The sequence below is a fragment of the Schistocerca americana genome, chromosome 3, assembly GCF_021461395.2.
Source record: "Schistocerca americana isolate TAMUIC-IGC-003095 chromosome 3, iqSchAmer2.1, whole genome shotgun sequence".
NCBI classification, from domain to species: Eukaryota; Metazoa; Arthropoda; class Insecta; order Orthoptera; family Acrididae; genus Schistocerca; species Schistocerca americana.
In genome coordinates, this window is record NC_060121.1 from 562,364,648 (window position 1) to 562,380,187 (window position 15,540).

Here is a 15,540-nt window from a genome sequence, read left to right on the forward strand (position 1 = left end):
ATAGTTTATTATTTGGTTCTTGTTGATCATTATCAAAGAAAGCAGCAGTGTAAGTTACAACAAATAGCAGTCTCTTGCAATTGTTTCACTAATGAGACAATTCCTCCCTCTTTTTCTTTTAATTGTAAGCGGCGGTAGCGCACACAAAAGCAAGCCATGCCGCGAGCGGCGACAAGTTGTAAACACTCATTATCAGAATGTGACAAACAATGCATGACAATGCAATAACACATTTTCAGCTTAGAGCGACGTAAAAACCTATAACAAAGAGAATGGCACTTCTCACATCAAAGCAAAATATGCAATCGATTCAAACCAGACGAAGCACGTGAAACATATAAATACGGACAGAGAGCCTGACGCATAGCAATGGCTACCAGATAAAGCTTAAATGATAAGCTTACAACTCAAACCAAGCTACTGTAGTTGTATCTTCATCCATTCGACCTGAACTCTCGCTTATGTTACAATGGACCAACTTTGTTTCGATTTGGAGGTGCGATCTAAAACTTCCCTCTCCCCTTGAATTTTTAGTCCCCAATTTCAAGTGCAGCTTAGATTCGGGAATTTTTTTTTCCCCTCGATTTTGAGTCTCATTTTTTCAGGTGCAATTAGATTCAAGTAAATGCAGTATACACCAAAACCATGACTTTTGCTAGGAGGACATTTCCTTTTAGCGCTTTGATGAAAGCACTCCTATCTATTTGGTTATCTTTTGGATCTGTTTGACCTTACCTGATAAAATGTGTGCCTCACCATGCTAAATTAACTCGTAGCTCACCCATTTGGAATGTAAGGTCTCTGTGAAAGATAAATCCTTGCACCATTTTCAAAGCTTTATATGGACTAATAGTCAGTGGTATGACAGCCATTCTTTCACATGTATGGGGTGCTTGACAATGTACAGCAGAGGAGGCTTTAATCAATAGTGACCTGTTTTGCATTTTTTCCAATGCATCTACTGATCCTAATTTGTCTTCTAGCTATTTGTTCCATGTAAAACAATGGCTTTGTTGCCATAAATGTATTCCCATCTGTTCTAGTATACCACAGATTGAATGAATTTTTTTGTTACCAATCTTCTGGATTGACAGCTAGATGCAGATGCGACTTTATGCATTTCATATGCAAAACATCTGCCCTGGCATCACTAACTCCAATTAAGTGCTCTTCCCACAGGAACCACTCAAGTGCAGCAAAGGTCATCGCGCATGACGCCCACTGCCTGGAGCCCCAATGCTCAGGAAGGTGGGCACCTACTATCTGGCAAGCTTGGGGAGCTGTCACAACTCGGGCATGAGAAGTGTGGTACCTGTATTGTCAGGGGGCTTTGCTGAAATGTTACATAATGACCAACCACGTTCGGAACGGCTAAAGCTTTGGTTTTTAAGTGCATAACAGAGCCTACATAGCTACTGTGGGTAAAGGATTTTGACAATGAAGGCAATAGGTACTATTTATGGTGTTCTATCAGGTCCACACAGCAGACAACATTTCTGGCAGTGGAGGTCAAACCAAAAAGTAAACCAAAAACTACTTCACCCAAAAAACTGATGTAGAGTACATGGATAAAGGTGTAAAAGCCTCGTAAGAACCTAGAGACATAGCCTGGTCAACATAAGAGAATGTCACCACAGAAAGGAAAATAGGAGAAGCAAGGATAGTCTGAGGTGGAGGATTGCAGTACAAGAAAGGAAGTACGTACTACAGCAGTTTGGGGGCCCATGCTCACTATGACTTACTCACAAAAGAGCTGTCACGATCTCACCCGAGTGCCTGCCCCGCCCCCTCCCACCTCTCTTCACAAGATGGGTAAAATTCTGTTCCTAAAGAATGAATTCTACACTTAACAAAAATGTGGTACATACTCACATCAAAACCTCCAGATGTCAGACACTCACATCAGTACCAAACATCGTATGTCGATACAGTATCGACCAAAACACCAGTTTAATTCATGCTGTGTGCTGTCGCACACTAGAATATGTTTAAACAGTAATTAAAAGTAACACCAGAAATACAGTGCATAGCAAAAGCGTATCTGTGAGCAACTGATATGAAGATCTTGTGTAGGTGAGTTGGTAGAGTGACAGATCATTGTACTGAAGTCCTGTGTTCAAATACGGAACTTTGGTATGGTGATCTGATGCTTTACCAACTCATCTATGCGGGATTTTCCTATCACCTGTCACAGATACACTTTTCCTATGCCCCATAGTGCTAGTGTTACTTTTAATTATCATTTATGCAAGTTCTACTGGACGACAGCACACAGCATGAGCTAAATTGGTGTTTTGGTTGATACTCTATCGACATACAATGTTTGGTACCGATCTGAGTGTCAGAAATCTGGAGGTTTATGTATCAGCAATCACAAATGTTATCAACCATTTATAAGCTATCTGATTATAAAGTAATTACTACTTATGATTTACAGGGTGGACAAGGAAGAAACAATTCCTGGATTTTTCCCGGTTAAAAACACACTTTCTCCCGGGTAACAGTATATTTTCCCTTATCAGTCCTTTGAATGGTTACAGTTTTATACATGGGCGTACTATTTCCCGGCCAAAACTCAAGGAAAAAGACACGTTTTGAAAAAAATCTTTGATGTGCAGCAACATGTAAGCTGCGTATTTTCATATTACAAAAGTATACATTGGAATTCCATCAAACACTGAATGTTACTTTTCGAATCATTGAAATCGAGATTTCGATGCGCTTTTGTAAGCCGTTCGTACCTCGTGTCACGTGATCTCACCAGCCGATGGCAGCGGATATTCAGAGTATAAGACACACGATGTAGTCAGCCAACAGCAACATCACTGTTAAGTAGCACGAACACACAAACAGGGAAAGTTAATAGTTTAAATTAATATACATAGTGTTGCTACAAGAAAAGCAAAGCTTTCACATATAATATTGGTCTCAAGCTGCAAGAGAAGCTAAGCTTTCTCATATACTGTTGATCTTTTTTGTGCGGTGTTACACTTTAAGATATATCACACAAATGTGCCAGTAAAATTTTTAATAATGACATAAATGTCTGATCTTCAGAGTTCGAAATTCTTCTAAATGGCTCGTCATCAAAGAGTTGATTTTTAAATGAGAGTCAAACGCTCTGTGATTTAATAAATTCATGGTACATTCTTGCACATAGTTCAACTTACGTAAAAGGATATTTACTTCGAAAGTAACGCTTTTCAAACCACTATTCGCCAATATTTTCCCGCGACCTGTTAGAAATAACGTTCGTTTCAGCAGTTGCCAGAGAGCGCAGATAACAGGCAACACCGCGCTTGGGTAGCTATCATGACGTAGGAAGCCCGTATGTACTTACGTGTAAAACATTGAAAGATCATACATTATGTCATAAACAAGACATCAGAGGATACTCCAAGAGCATCAGAATTTCATGAACCATATTAAAATTTGCACATTTAAAATGCACACTCACATGTCCAGATTCCCAATGAAGTAGACCTCGACCTGATATTAAGCATTTCAGTGTAGTTTTCGGGATGTAAATTTTCTTGGACCACCAGCACTGTATTATATCATGTTTGGTTCTTTGTTATGGCATAATGCCATACGTTCTAGAAAAGGAAAACGTGCACTTGAAATGCAGCGAACAGTTGAAACTAGCCAGCACTGTGAAAATAAACATTTTGTTTCAAATACATTGACTGCCTCTGCGGAAAAGGTTAACAAAAGTCAAATTTCTTTAGCAAACAGACAAAAACAACTTTATTGTTCCGCAAGCCGATTAGACTGTCAGAAAGGTGGAAATAAAATAAAATCTGAAAGTATTGACATATTTAGCCTTCCGTAATTATGTGAACGTGTTTTAATTCACTTGATAGTCCCCGGCCACATATATCCGTTTTGTTTTCATTTGACGTGGGAGTAAACGAAGAGGAACAGCAAAATCACTAAATGTAAACACGGTTCACGTGGAATCTACCCATTATAACTCTGGCTGCTCTGCACATCAGCCCCGAATGTACGACATTTGCGAACCGGGCCAATACTAAAAAATTCGAATTCTCAAAGTATCTTCATCCTGTAGCGCACATCTTTCGGAAAATTCTGAAACATAAAACATATGTATTCGAGGAAATGTAAGACATATTATTTGGACTTAAGTATGCCAAAGTGCAGTGCCACGCCTCTTCATAAAGCATTTTTCTACCGCACGTCCAAACTATATTCAGGAGAGTGGAAACTGAAATGTCCAGTGGTGCCTCTCCTGCTCCCAGTCGGCCGGTTTGTTGACAGCCTGCCCGTCTTTCAAAATAATAATAATAATAAAAAACTCGCAATTAACAGCGGATGGGATTATTTGTAATTGACATAATAAAAACTCTTCAGAAAATCTGAACTCTTTATTGCCTATTAGTTAATAACTTGCTCTTTTGTGTGACATAAAATTAAATGTAGGATATATAAAACCAATAGTGACAAGAGATAAGCAAGAAATTACACATTTCTTCAAATCTTGGCTTCTAGGATTTTTTCTCTCTAATCTTGCTGCAGCTTTATTCCTTTCTGAGAAAGAATCTATTACCTCATCAAAGTTCGTCAGCCGTTTTGCTACATGAAAACTCGAAATTTCGTTATCTAATACTGAAAAAGCTGTTAATACAAATAATACCCAAGACTGGTGTGGTTTCTCGATCTGATTACGTCTATTCTGTCACTGTCTGCTAGATTAAACAAAATAGGCCTTTCTAATACGGCAGCAATTTTTTAACACAACAAATAAACGAGACTGTTTTGGCACAAATGGCCACTTTTATAACATGACAGAATATAATCCACGAAGTACCAACATCAAATGCCTATTAGGCCTGCTGCAAGCAAAAAGCTGTATGTTAAGAAATAGTTTCACATTTTCATTCATACGCACCAGCTTCTCAAGCATTAGATTGAAAAGTAGTATTACAAAATTTTTATATAAATTTGGAATCTTCTTATTGTTCCATAATTTGTGTGCTGTCCCCGTTTCTTCTCCTTCCTCGTTTTAACAGTCAATCTTGCCATCACCAATTCTATAGCTTTTCCTGCCATCGTCAAAATATGTTTTTTGTTGATTAACTTCACTAACCCTGCCAGAATCCCAGGTTTAGTTATCCCGTGATTATTTTCCGGTTAGGCGTTATTACATATTCGAACAACACGTTTTCTGCATTACTTCCAGAATAGAACTTAAGCGGCTGCTGGCCGGGGACTGTACTACTGGTCCTTACTAGTGTAGCGGTCCCGCCAAAAATTTTCTGTCATAATTTCTTTTTCTTGGATACACCGAGAACATAATACGTAATCTTCCTCACCTGTTATTCCTGTCAGTCATTTATTTCCATTCTGGTAGTCTGAATCTATGGATTTCGCTAGTAATTATAACAACACTGATCATTCGCAAACTCCAAAATCAACCACATAATCAGACAGCGACTGGCCTTCATCCATTCGGCTTTACTCCCTCATCTCGGCTAGCCCCATCCCCTTTCTAGACGTGACGAGGATTCTCCTGACAGAGACACTATTCAAAAGTCAACTTATGATTCATTCAGAAATCAACTTAAAATGTGTTCAAAAACCAACAGGGAAGCTTTTCAAAATCATATGAATAATCGAACAAAAGCGCTGGCAGGTCGATAGACACACAAACAAACACAAACATACACACAAAATTCAAGCTTTCGCAACAAACTGTTGCCTCATCAGGAAAGAGGGAAGGAGAGGGGAAGACGAAAGGAAGTGGGTTTTAAGGGAGAGGGTAAGGAGTCATTCCAACCCCGGGAGTGGAAAGACTTACCTTAGGGGGAAAAAAGGACAGGTATACACTCGCACACACGCACATATCCATCCACACATACAGACACAAGCAGACATATTTAAATATGTCTGCTTGTGTCTGTATGTGTGGATGGATATGTGCGTGTGTGCGAGTGTATACCTGTCCTTTTTTCCCCGTAAGGTAAGTCTTTCCGCTCCCGGGATTGGAATGACTCCTTACCCTCTCCCTTAAAACCCACTTCCTTTCGTCTTCCCCTCTCCTTCCCTCTTTCCTGATGAGGCAACAGTTTGTTGCGAAAGCTTGAATTTTGTGTGTATGTTTGTGTTTGTTTGTGTGTCTATCGACCTGCCAGCGCTTTTGTTCGGTAAGTCACCTCATCTTTGTTTTTATATATAATTTTTCCCACGTGGAATGTTTCCTTCCATTATATTGATATCATATGAATAATCGATAGACAAACATGCGCTGGATGCTAGGCGTTTTGTGAAACAAGTTTTTTTCCTCAAGAATATGAATTTGGCGCCCCCTTTTCCCGGTAGCATCTATCTGCTTGCTGCGACTACTTGCGCAGCCAACAGCCACATTCCTGTAGCCAGAAGCAGGAGAATCTACTACTCAAACGAGAATCAACTGCGCATGCACGTAGCTGCTAAAACAAATAGAATGTAAACAGTTTCGACTACATGCTCATTCGAGGCAATTTGTTGTTATGAAGTCTTCCTAAAGCCTTTGACATTTTCAATTGGCAGACGCCTGCATGAGCATTGTGTGTCGTTGTTGTATATGGCGCATTTCCTTTGCAATTTAAGTTATTTTCGTTTTTTTCTCTTGTTTACATTTTACTGCTGTAGTATTATTCTGAAGTAACGGGATACAGTAATATCGTTTGTTAGAGTACCGGTTCTTACCAGTCAAAATTACAAAAATTTAACTGAAAACTAAAACAATCAAAAATTCTCGGAATTCTAAAAATATCCCGGGTTTTTCCCGGTTTTCTCCCGGATGAAAAAATCCCCGGGTTTTTCCCCGATCTCCCGGGTCGTATACACCCTGATTTACAATCTCATTTTTGGAATTTGTATTAAATCTGCATTTTGTCCTCGGGGATTTTATTTTGTACGGTAAATCTTTTCTCTTCTTGTTGTGTCAGTTTTAGTTCTCTTTACTGAACCAAAGAAAATCATTTTTAGACCGTTCATATCTCGTAATTTTGTCAATGGTGGAAAAAAAGTTTTGAGCTTTAAGTATTGCTGTAAATCTGATGATTTCTTGTATTTATTTCATCAAGAGGTAAAGGAGAGAACTTATCATAGAAATCAATGAAGTGAACTAATACAACACCTCTTTGGTTCGACTGTTTTTCCACTTTCGAAGCAGGGTCGGCAGGGATGAAACTGGCAATGTTTGGATCTTTTGGTTCACTGCACTGCATAGCAGCCTTTGCACGCCTTAAAGCTGAAACAGAAATTTTTTGCACAAACACGCAACTGAACATCGAACCAGATCAACTGAACATTAACAATTTCATAGGTACAAATTTCCAATATTAAATTACATATGGAGAAGTAGCATTTGCGATGATCAAGTACATACCAATAAAGAAGCAATGCAGAAATGAAGAGACAAAAAACTATTGCATGAAGTCCTGCAGATCTACGAGTACATTTTACACAAAACAATTTGAAAATAAACTACGGAGTTGGCAAAAAGTGAAAAAACACAATACTGAAGCTTTTTATGAAGTAGAGGTCACAGAACAACTGAACCACAAAACCTTGACCACGAAAGTGGACACAGACTGGGTGAGTATGGTGGCCTGATTTCATTCTGCCACCTATTTTGAAATTTCTCTCTCTCTCATTAATATTGTTCCTATATCCATTCATGTGACGGAGGTTTGAAAGGTCTGGCAAATTTCCATGGAAGAATAGAATGTTTTTTGTTGTCCCTTTATGGTTGGTAAGCTTGATTAACCAAAGGAAGTATAAAGAATTTCAACAATGTACAGTTCATTGTTAATAGCCGTATGAATTGGTCAGCGTGTCGACTGCAATTGAAAATGTAGAAAACCAAGTTTCATCCTTTTATTAAACATCTCCATTTGAAGGGTTCGACAGCCACATAAATCAAAAAAGAATTGGATAAAGTTCACACACTCTTCACCATCACTGAAGACCATTTACTTTCGGACTGATTAATTTGAACGTGGTTGGACAAGCACCAATGATGAAGCACGCTCCGATTGTCCAGCTGAGGTCAGCAGAAAGGAAACCATTGAACAAATCCATGATATGGTAATGCAAGACCGCTGAATAAAAATTTGAGAGATTGCCGAGACTGTAGTCTTCTTAACAGAGAGAGCACATAATATCCTGCATGGAGAATTGACTATGAAGAAGCTGTGTGTGAGGTGGGTGCTGCAATTGCTCACAGTCTACCAACTGCATATCCAGAACAATGTCTGGTGTTGTTTAATCACGATCTGCAAGACCTTTTGTACTTATTCGTGGCTGTTCATTAAACATGGATCAATCATTACATACCAAAGTCAAAATGGCACTCAAAACAATGGACAAAGGCTGGTGAAAGTGCATCAAAGAAGGCGAAGACCATTTATGAGCTGTTAAGGTGATGGCAACTGTTTTTTTTGGGATTCCCAAGGAATAATCCACATAGATTACTTCGAAAAAGGACAACAATAACTGGGCTCTATTCTGGTTCATTGTTGAATTGTTTTGAACTTTTATTGCCTGATATAAGACCAAGATTGGCTTGCAAAAAAGTGCTCTTTCACCAAAATAATGCATCATCTCACACATTAGAGGTAACAACGGTGAAATAGCATGAATTGGGCTTTTAACTAGTTCCTCATCCACCTTATTCAATCCAAAATGACTTCTTCTTGTTCCCTAACTTGAAACTTTGGTTTGCTGGGAGCAAATCTTCGTCAAATGATGTGGTGATATTAGCAATCAGATTATCATGCAGAGCTTGACAGAACCTGTTTTTCTAATGGGATGAAAAAGCTGAAGGGTCCCCAAACTAAGTTTATATCCCTACAAGATGACTATGTTGGGGAGTAATGTGAATTGGTTATGAAACATTTTTTCTCGCTTTTTTACCAGACTTCTCAAGCTATTGTTATCTGTTATGTGTTATGTCATAGTCACTTGAAGTTACACTGATCTGATGAGAATCAGTTTGTTATATTACTGCTGCTAATATTTTGTGTGTAGATTACAAACTTACTTCATGGGAGATCCTCAATAATATCTGATACATTTCTGTTTCTCCTTAAACTATGGTCAAACTCAAATTCAAACCATTATTACACTTAGTTACATTTTACTCTCATTTATCACTGTTAAAACACATGTCATTTGAAAAATCAACATTCAAAACCATTTTCTGAGGAATTCTGTCATCTTCGTTTATACATTGTAATATCAGTCTACCTGCTTCCTGCTGGCAAAACATAATAAATGCACAACTGGAGGTTGTTATGTCAGTTATACGTCAAAAAAATAGTGAATCAAAGCACACATGTTTATGACCAATTTTACATTTTTTGCAAACAGGGAAGGAGTATAGGCCGCATCTGACCATGCTGGATTAATAGTCAATAATACAAGTCAAGCAATCTATATGTAAAAATTAAAGAAAGAATGTAACAGTGACGTCAAGCTACCACTTTAAATTTGTGAAAGGATAGAGAGAGAGAGAGAGAGAGAGAGAGAGAGAGAGAGAGAGAGAGAGAGGGGGGGGGGGGGGGGGGATTACAATACAGGTATCATAGTTGAAACCTTTAACTTTAATTATACTTTCACAGCCACATATCCTGATTTCCCCTAAGGCAAATGAAGGTAAAATTAAACACAGGCATAACCAGTGATAGTCAACACTTGCGATTAAAATATTTTGTGTCAGGAAGAGAGAGACCTCTATCTAATTCAGAGGGCAACCAGAAATTTGAACTTCACACCAATATTGCAAAATCATTCAAACACAACAGAAATTAAACGTTGTACAAAACACACTCAAGAGATCAGCTGCATCATTAATACAGAAAAAAGTATTGTATATGCCAAGTGTGGGCAACATTTGGTGACTCATGGGCCTAACGCACATACATACTTTAGCTTGCAGGATGCCTTGTTACATTACACTACAGTAGCGCTCCTAGTGCATAAAGCCATAATTACCGTGTTTGTGATGCTAATGTTGAGGCGGCAACGCATCAATGCGAATGGCACCCCTTTTCTGACACACCACACTAACAAATTATGTCTCAAAACATGCATTTTTGAAAGTACATTCATTTTATGTTCATCCTATCTTCAAATGTTTACATTTATTCATTCATCGTGAACAGTTTCTTTACTTACAATGTTTTGCAATAGTTGTTTTCAAAATTTCTGTTGCAAAATTCTGCAACACCTTTAATAAAGAACCAATGCAATAAATTAAAACATCTGAATATGGGATGCCGGGCGTTTTGAAGTGTCATAAAAGGAAAATAAAAGTCTATAAAAGCAACTGGTTGTAGCTCATTCATCATAATTTCAATTTCAACAGTTCCTGTGTTCCAATAGGTCCACAATGGACAAGAATTATTTAGTAATGTTACTACAGGAAAGAATAGAAAAACAGAATATAGTAATGAGACAGGGAATCCCAGTCAACAAGCAATTACAGAAACTTCGTGATTTTTGGCCAAAGGCAGGTCATTCTGTCATGGGCCGGACCCGGATGTGCGTGGGATCTGCTTCTCTTGTACTAGTCTCATTGTTTTACTTTAATTGAAGAAATCAGAACATACATGATAATTTCAAAATTTTTGTGTGTACAGACTGAAGCTGTGAATGAAAATTGTACCAATGCCAGGAATCGAACTCAGGTCTCCTGGTCACTAGGCAGGTGCATTAGCCACTAAGCCACCTTGGCAGAGCGGTTCACAGAACTGCACCGATTACTCTGACACACCTCCCTCCTTGATCCAAAGTCTCATTGCCACCTCAGCATACATAACGTTCTGCTAAGATGGCTTAGTAGCTAATGCAGCTACCTAGTAAGTAGGAGACCCAGGTACGATTCCCGACCTTGGTACAAATTTTCACTCACTGCTTTATTCTATATAGATAAAATCATGTCTGTATTGGACCAGTGAAGTCTCTGAAATTGTGTCATTTCATTAATAGTTTTAGATGTCAACGTCAGAAAATTGAATTACTAGGGTATCTACTATACTGCCTATTTCAGCGCATGTATGTTCACTTCCACTGCAAACCATCACTCCCACAGCTTCGTTGAGTAAAATAATAATTCTAAGATCTATTTTTTCTTCTGAGTGCAGAAAAACCATAAAAAGGGACAGGAGGACAAGAGAAGAACACACACACAATAGCAATAGCATTTGAAAATAGGAATAAATTCCTGAAACACATAATAATAATAAAGAAATGCAATACTGTAATACTGAGAGATGTGTTGTTATATCAACAAATACCATACCCTTGCATTTATTATTCTAGCTGGTGGTAAAGCTACTGGATTGTGTGGTTATAGTCTGTGGAAACTTAGCATGTAAGCATTATTTTCATAATTTGTCCCTGAACAACAATACTTATAAATTGACCAAGTGTACATTATGTTTGGCAACATTCATAAAGAAAGTATGAAAATTGTGCCTATAATTTGTTTATTGATGTAAAAACATGTAACTATCAAAATACTATTCTCTGAATGTTCGATTTGCATAAAATATAGCCACTAAAAGTCTGAAATAGGAACAGTCATGAGGTTAGCTGCTACCATGATTAGAGACTAGTAGTAACTGATACCAGCACAAAAGTATTCATCCTACAACATTAAAAAAAAGGGGAGGTAAGCAATCATCAGGTGATGCTTCACACATTTTCAAACCTGCAATGTGATCTCGAACAGATGACTTTGAAGCTACTTGTTTTGTTTTAGATATTTTGGTTACACCTTTTTTCTTCTTCAGTGGAGATGAGTGTTGTTTTTTGGGTTCTGTCCAGTTATTGTCTTTCAGGACATCCAGCTCTTCAAATTTGGAAATTACATTTTGAACCTGTTGAGGAGAATGGGAACACTTACAAGAAATATTAGACCTAAAATTGTAGTACAAGATACATCTCAAAAGTAAACAACATGACACACTAAAGTTTCATATTCATTTTTATTTTCAAGTTACACTAAATATTATTGGTGATACTTAATGCACTATATAGAAATTACTTTATGTGGACAACTGTTTGCATCTGAACATATCACATTTGTAGTTTTCAGTATGATTTTGAGCTGTACAATTTGTATAAAATAATAGGGATTTTTGTAACAAATTACCATGAGTGTAGTCAAGTGAAGCCATAATTTAAATGTTCAAAATTAACATACTGTAAAGTTAACTCTAAAAATACTCACTGTAATATTTGGAACAGAGTCTATTACACATAACCAATCATAACAATTATGTTTGTTTCCAGCTGAGAGTTACATTCTGCTTAAATAATTTTATACTCAATTCATAATTTTACATTAATTAAAATGATGTCTCTAATAATGCCCAAGCCTGCTGACATTGTTATAATGTTATATATGAGACTGCAGCTATGTTGGCGTGGCAGTTACTCTTTGGAAGATTGTGAATGGTAGTTTTATTATGTTAGTAGTTTATGTACTGAGGTTTTCGCAACTAGTTTGTGATTTTAATGTTTCCAAATGGAGTACAAGGTTCTGTTGAGGAGCAGCTCAAGTGTGAATTTAATACAATGAATGAGTAATATATTTAATGGCGTTTGACTTATCATTTTAAAAATTACCATCCACGAACTGCAAGTTACATACCGGCATATTCAGCAAGAACTATGGCTATTTACTTCAGAGACAAATACTATGCCAAGGTGGATACACCGACTCCCGTCGGATCATCTAAGTTAAGCACCATTGAGCATGGCCAGTACTCAGATGGGTTACTGTCCAGGTATGCCTTGCACTGTTGACATTTTCCTCTTTGCCTTTATGGTAGAGGGGACAGGAGGGGTGGTGGTGTGAAGTCCTTGATCACCCGGTTTTGCACCAAATGTCTTGGATACAATTTCAAACCCCTCTGCAGTGTCTCATGAAGCGAGGGTCTGCGACACTGTTGATAGTTCTCTGTCCATCAGATGGGGACATTAAACAGTCATCTACATTGGGAGATACATTTACACAGCTCTCACACTTTGTACAGGAAGGATGCCTATGGGTGCAAAAGATAGAGAAAACCTTTTCAATTAGGTGGCTGCAGCTGCCCTTTGGGGATTTCCAGCCATTCACGACATACGACTTTGCTTTTTTACTTCAATCAGAGATGTAGGACAACAATGCTCGACGACAGATTACACCATGTAAGTACAAATAATCAATGCGACATTAACCGATCCAATAATTATTAATGCAAACTGTAAATATGTTTCATTTACAGCCTGAAGAACATGCAATCACTAAACTGGAAAGTCTGAATTTTATTACTTTATTCTCACAGCATGTTTAAGAATGGGGAATGTTACAATGTCCAGTATTCAAATGACTACATTTGCTTTGTAGTACTTTTACACTGAGTTACTGGCTAATTCCACTGATTACAGCATGTATGCTAGAACTTTGAAGATGGCTACAATGCTGAAAGATAGCACATTTGAAGAAAAATTAGATGTAGCACATCTTGTGTAACGAAAGGAGAATACTTATGAATCACAGTGTCTATTTGATATGTCGAAGAACATGAAACTAATATGCTGAAAGCAAGAGAAGACATTAAAAACTATATGTAAGCAGTAGCCGTCCAAAGATTTGCATGCAACAGGCACTGAAAAGTTTTACGTCAATGGGGTGAGTTTCTTACTATATGAAGTGGTAAGGGGTGAAAAAGGAGCAAATATATAAATAAATTTACAATACTTATTTAGCCATAAACAGTTCATTTGTTGGCATCTCTATTATCATGCCTCTGAGTGATGTGCATACAAATTAACAAGAGATGATACCTTTAAAAACAGGACGAAGCCCTCCCACAAAAATCTTTAAAAATGTTGTTGTTGTTATTGTTGTTGTGGTCTTCAGTCCTGAGACTGGTTTGATGCAGCTCTCCATGCTACTCTATCCTGTGCAAGTTTCTTCATCTCCCAGTACCTACTACAACCTACATCCTTCTGAATCTGCTTGGTGTATTCATCTCTTTGTCTCCCTCTACGATTTTTACCCTCCACGCTGCCCTCCAATACTAAATTGGTGGTCCCTTGATGCCTCAGAACATGTCCTACCAACCGATCCCTTCTTCTAGTCAAGTTGTGCCACAAGCTTCTCTTCTCCCCAATCCTATTCAACACCTCCTCATTAGTTATGTGATCCACCCATCTAATCTTCAGCATTCTTCTGTAGCACCACATTTCGAAAGCTTCTATTCTCTTCTTGTCTAAACTATTTATCGTCCATGTTTCACTTCCATACACTCCATACAAACACTTTCAATAATGACTTCCTGACACTGAAATCTATACTCGATGTTAACAAATTTCTCTTCTTCAGAAACGCTTTCCTTCCCACTGCCAGTCTACATTTTATATCCTATCTCCTTTGACCATCATCAGTTATTTTGCTCCCCAAATAGCAAAACTCCTTCACTACTTTAAGTGTCTCATTTCCTAATCCAATTCCCTCAGTATCACCTGACTTAATTCGACTACATTCCATTATCCTCGTTTTGCTTTTGTTGATGTTCATCTTATATCCTCCTTTCAAGACACTATCCATTCCGTTCAACTGCTCTTCAAAGTCCTTTGCTGTCTCTGAGAGAATTACAATGTCATCGGCGAACCTCAAAGATTTTATTTCTTCACCATGGATTTTAATACCTACTCCAAAATTTTCTTTTGTTTCCTTTACTGCTTGCTCAATATATAGATGGAATAACATCGGGGAGAGGCTACAACCCTGTCTCACTCCCTTCCCAACCACTGCTTCTCTTTCATGCCTCTCAACTCTTATAACTGCAATTTGGTTTCTATACAAATTGTAAATAGCCTTTCGCTCCCTGTATTTTACCCCTACCACCTTCAAAATTTGAAAGAGAGTATTCCAGTCAACATTGTCAAAAGCTTTCTCTAAGTCTACAAATGCTAGAAATGTAGGTTTACCTTTCCTTACTCTAGCTTTTAAGATAAGCCGTAGGGTCAGTATTGCCTCACGTGTTCCAATATTTCTACGGAATCCAAACTGATCTTCCCCAAGGTCGGCTTCTACCAGTTTTTCCATTCGTCTGTAAAGAATTAGTGTTAGTATTTTGCAGCCGTGACTTATTAAACTGATAGTTCGGTAATTTTCACATCTGTCAACACCTGCTTTCTTTGGGATTGGAATTATTATATTCTTCTTGAAGTCTGAGGAAATTTCACCTGTCTCCCACATCTTGCTCACCAGATGATAGAGTTTTGTCAGGAATGGCTCTCCCAAGGCTGTCAGTAGTTCTAATAGAATGTTGTCTACTCCCTGGGCCTCGTTTCGACTCAGGTCTTTCAGTGCTCTGTCAAACTCTTCACTCAGTATCGTATCTCCCATTTCATCTTCATCTACATCCTCTTCCATATCCATAATATTGTCCTCAAGTACATCACCCTTGTATAGACCATCTATATACTCCTTCCACCTTTCTGCTTTGACTTCTTTGCTTAGAACTGGGT

General features: G+C 37.9%; 1 protein-coding gene across 1 annotated transcript in view; it reads right to left on the reverse strand.

Moving 5' to 3' along the window:
• The window catches only part of LOC124606749 (disks large-associated protein 5-like), a 168,092-nt gene that overhangs the window by 73,691 nt on the left and 78,861 nt on the right, over nt 1-15,540 (reverse strand). The window contains exons 6-7 of the mRNA XM_047138795.1: nt 11,723-11,891; nt 7,142-7,255 (exon numbers count right to left, since the gene is read on the reverse strand). Of these exons, the coding sequence (XP_046994751.1) occupies nt 7,142-7,255; nt 11,723-11,891 (283 nt within the window). The remainder of the gene's footprint in view (nt 1-7,141; nt 7,256-11,722; nt 11,892-15,540) is intronic.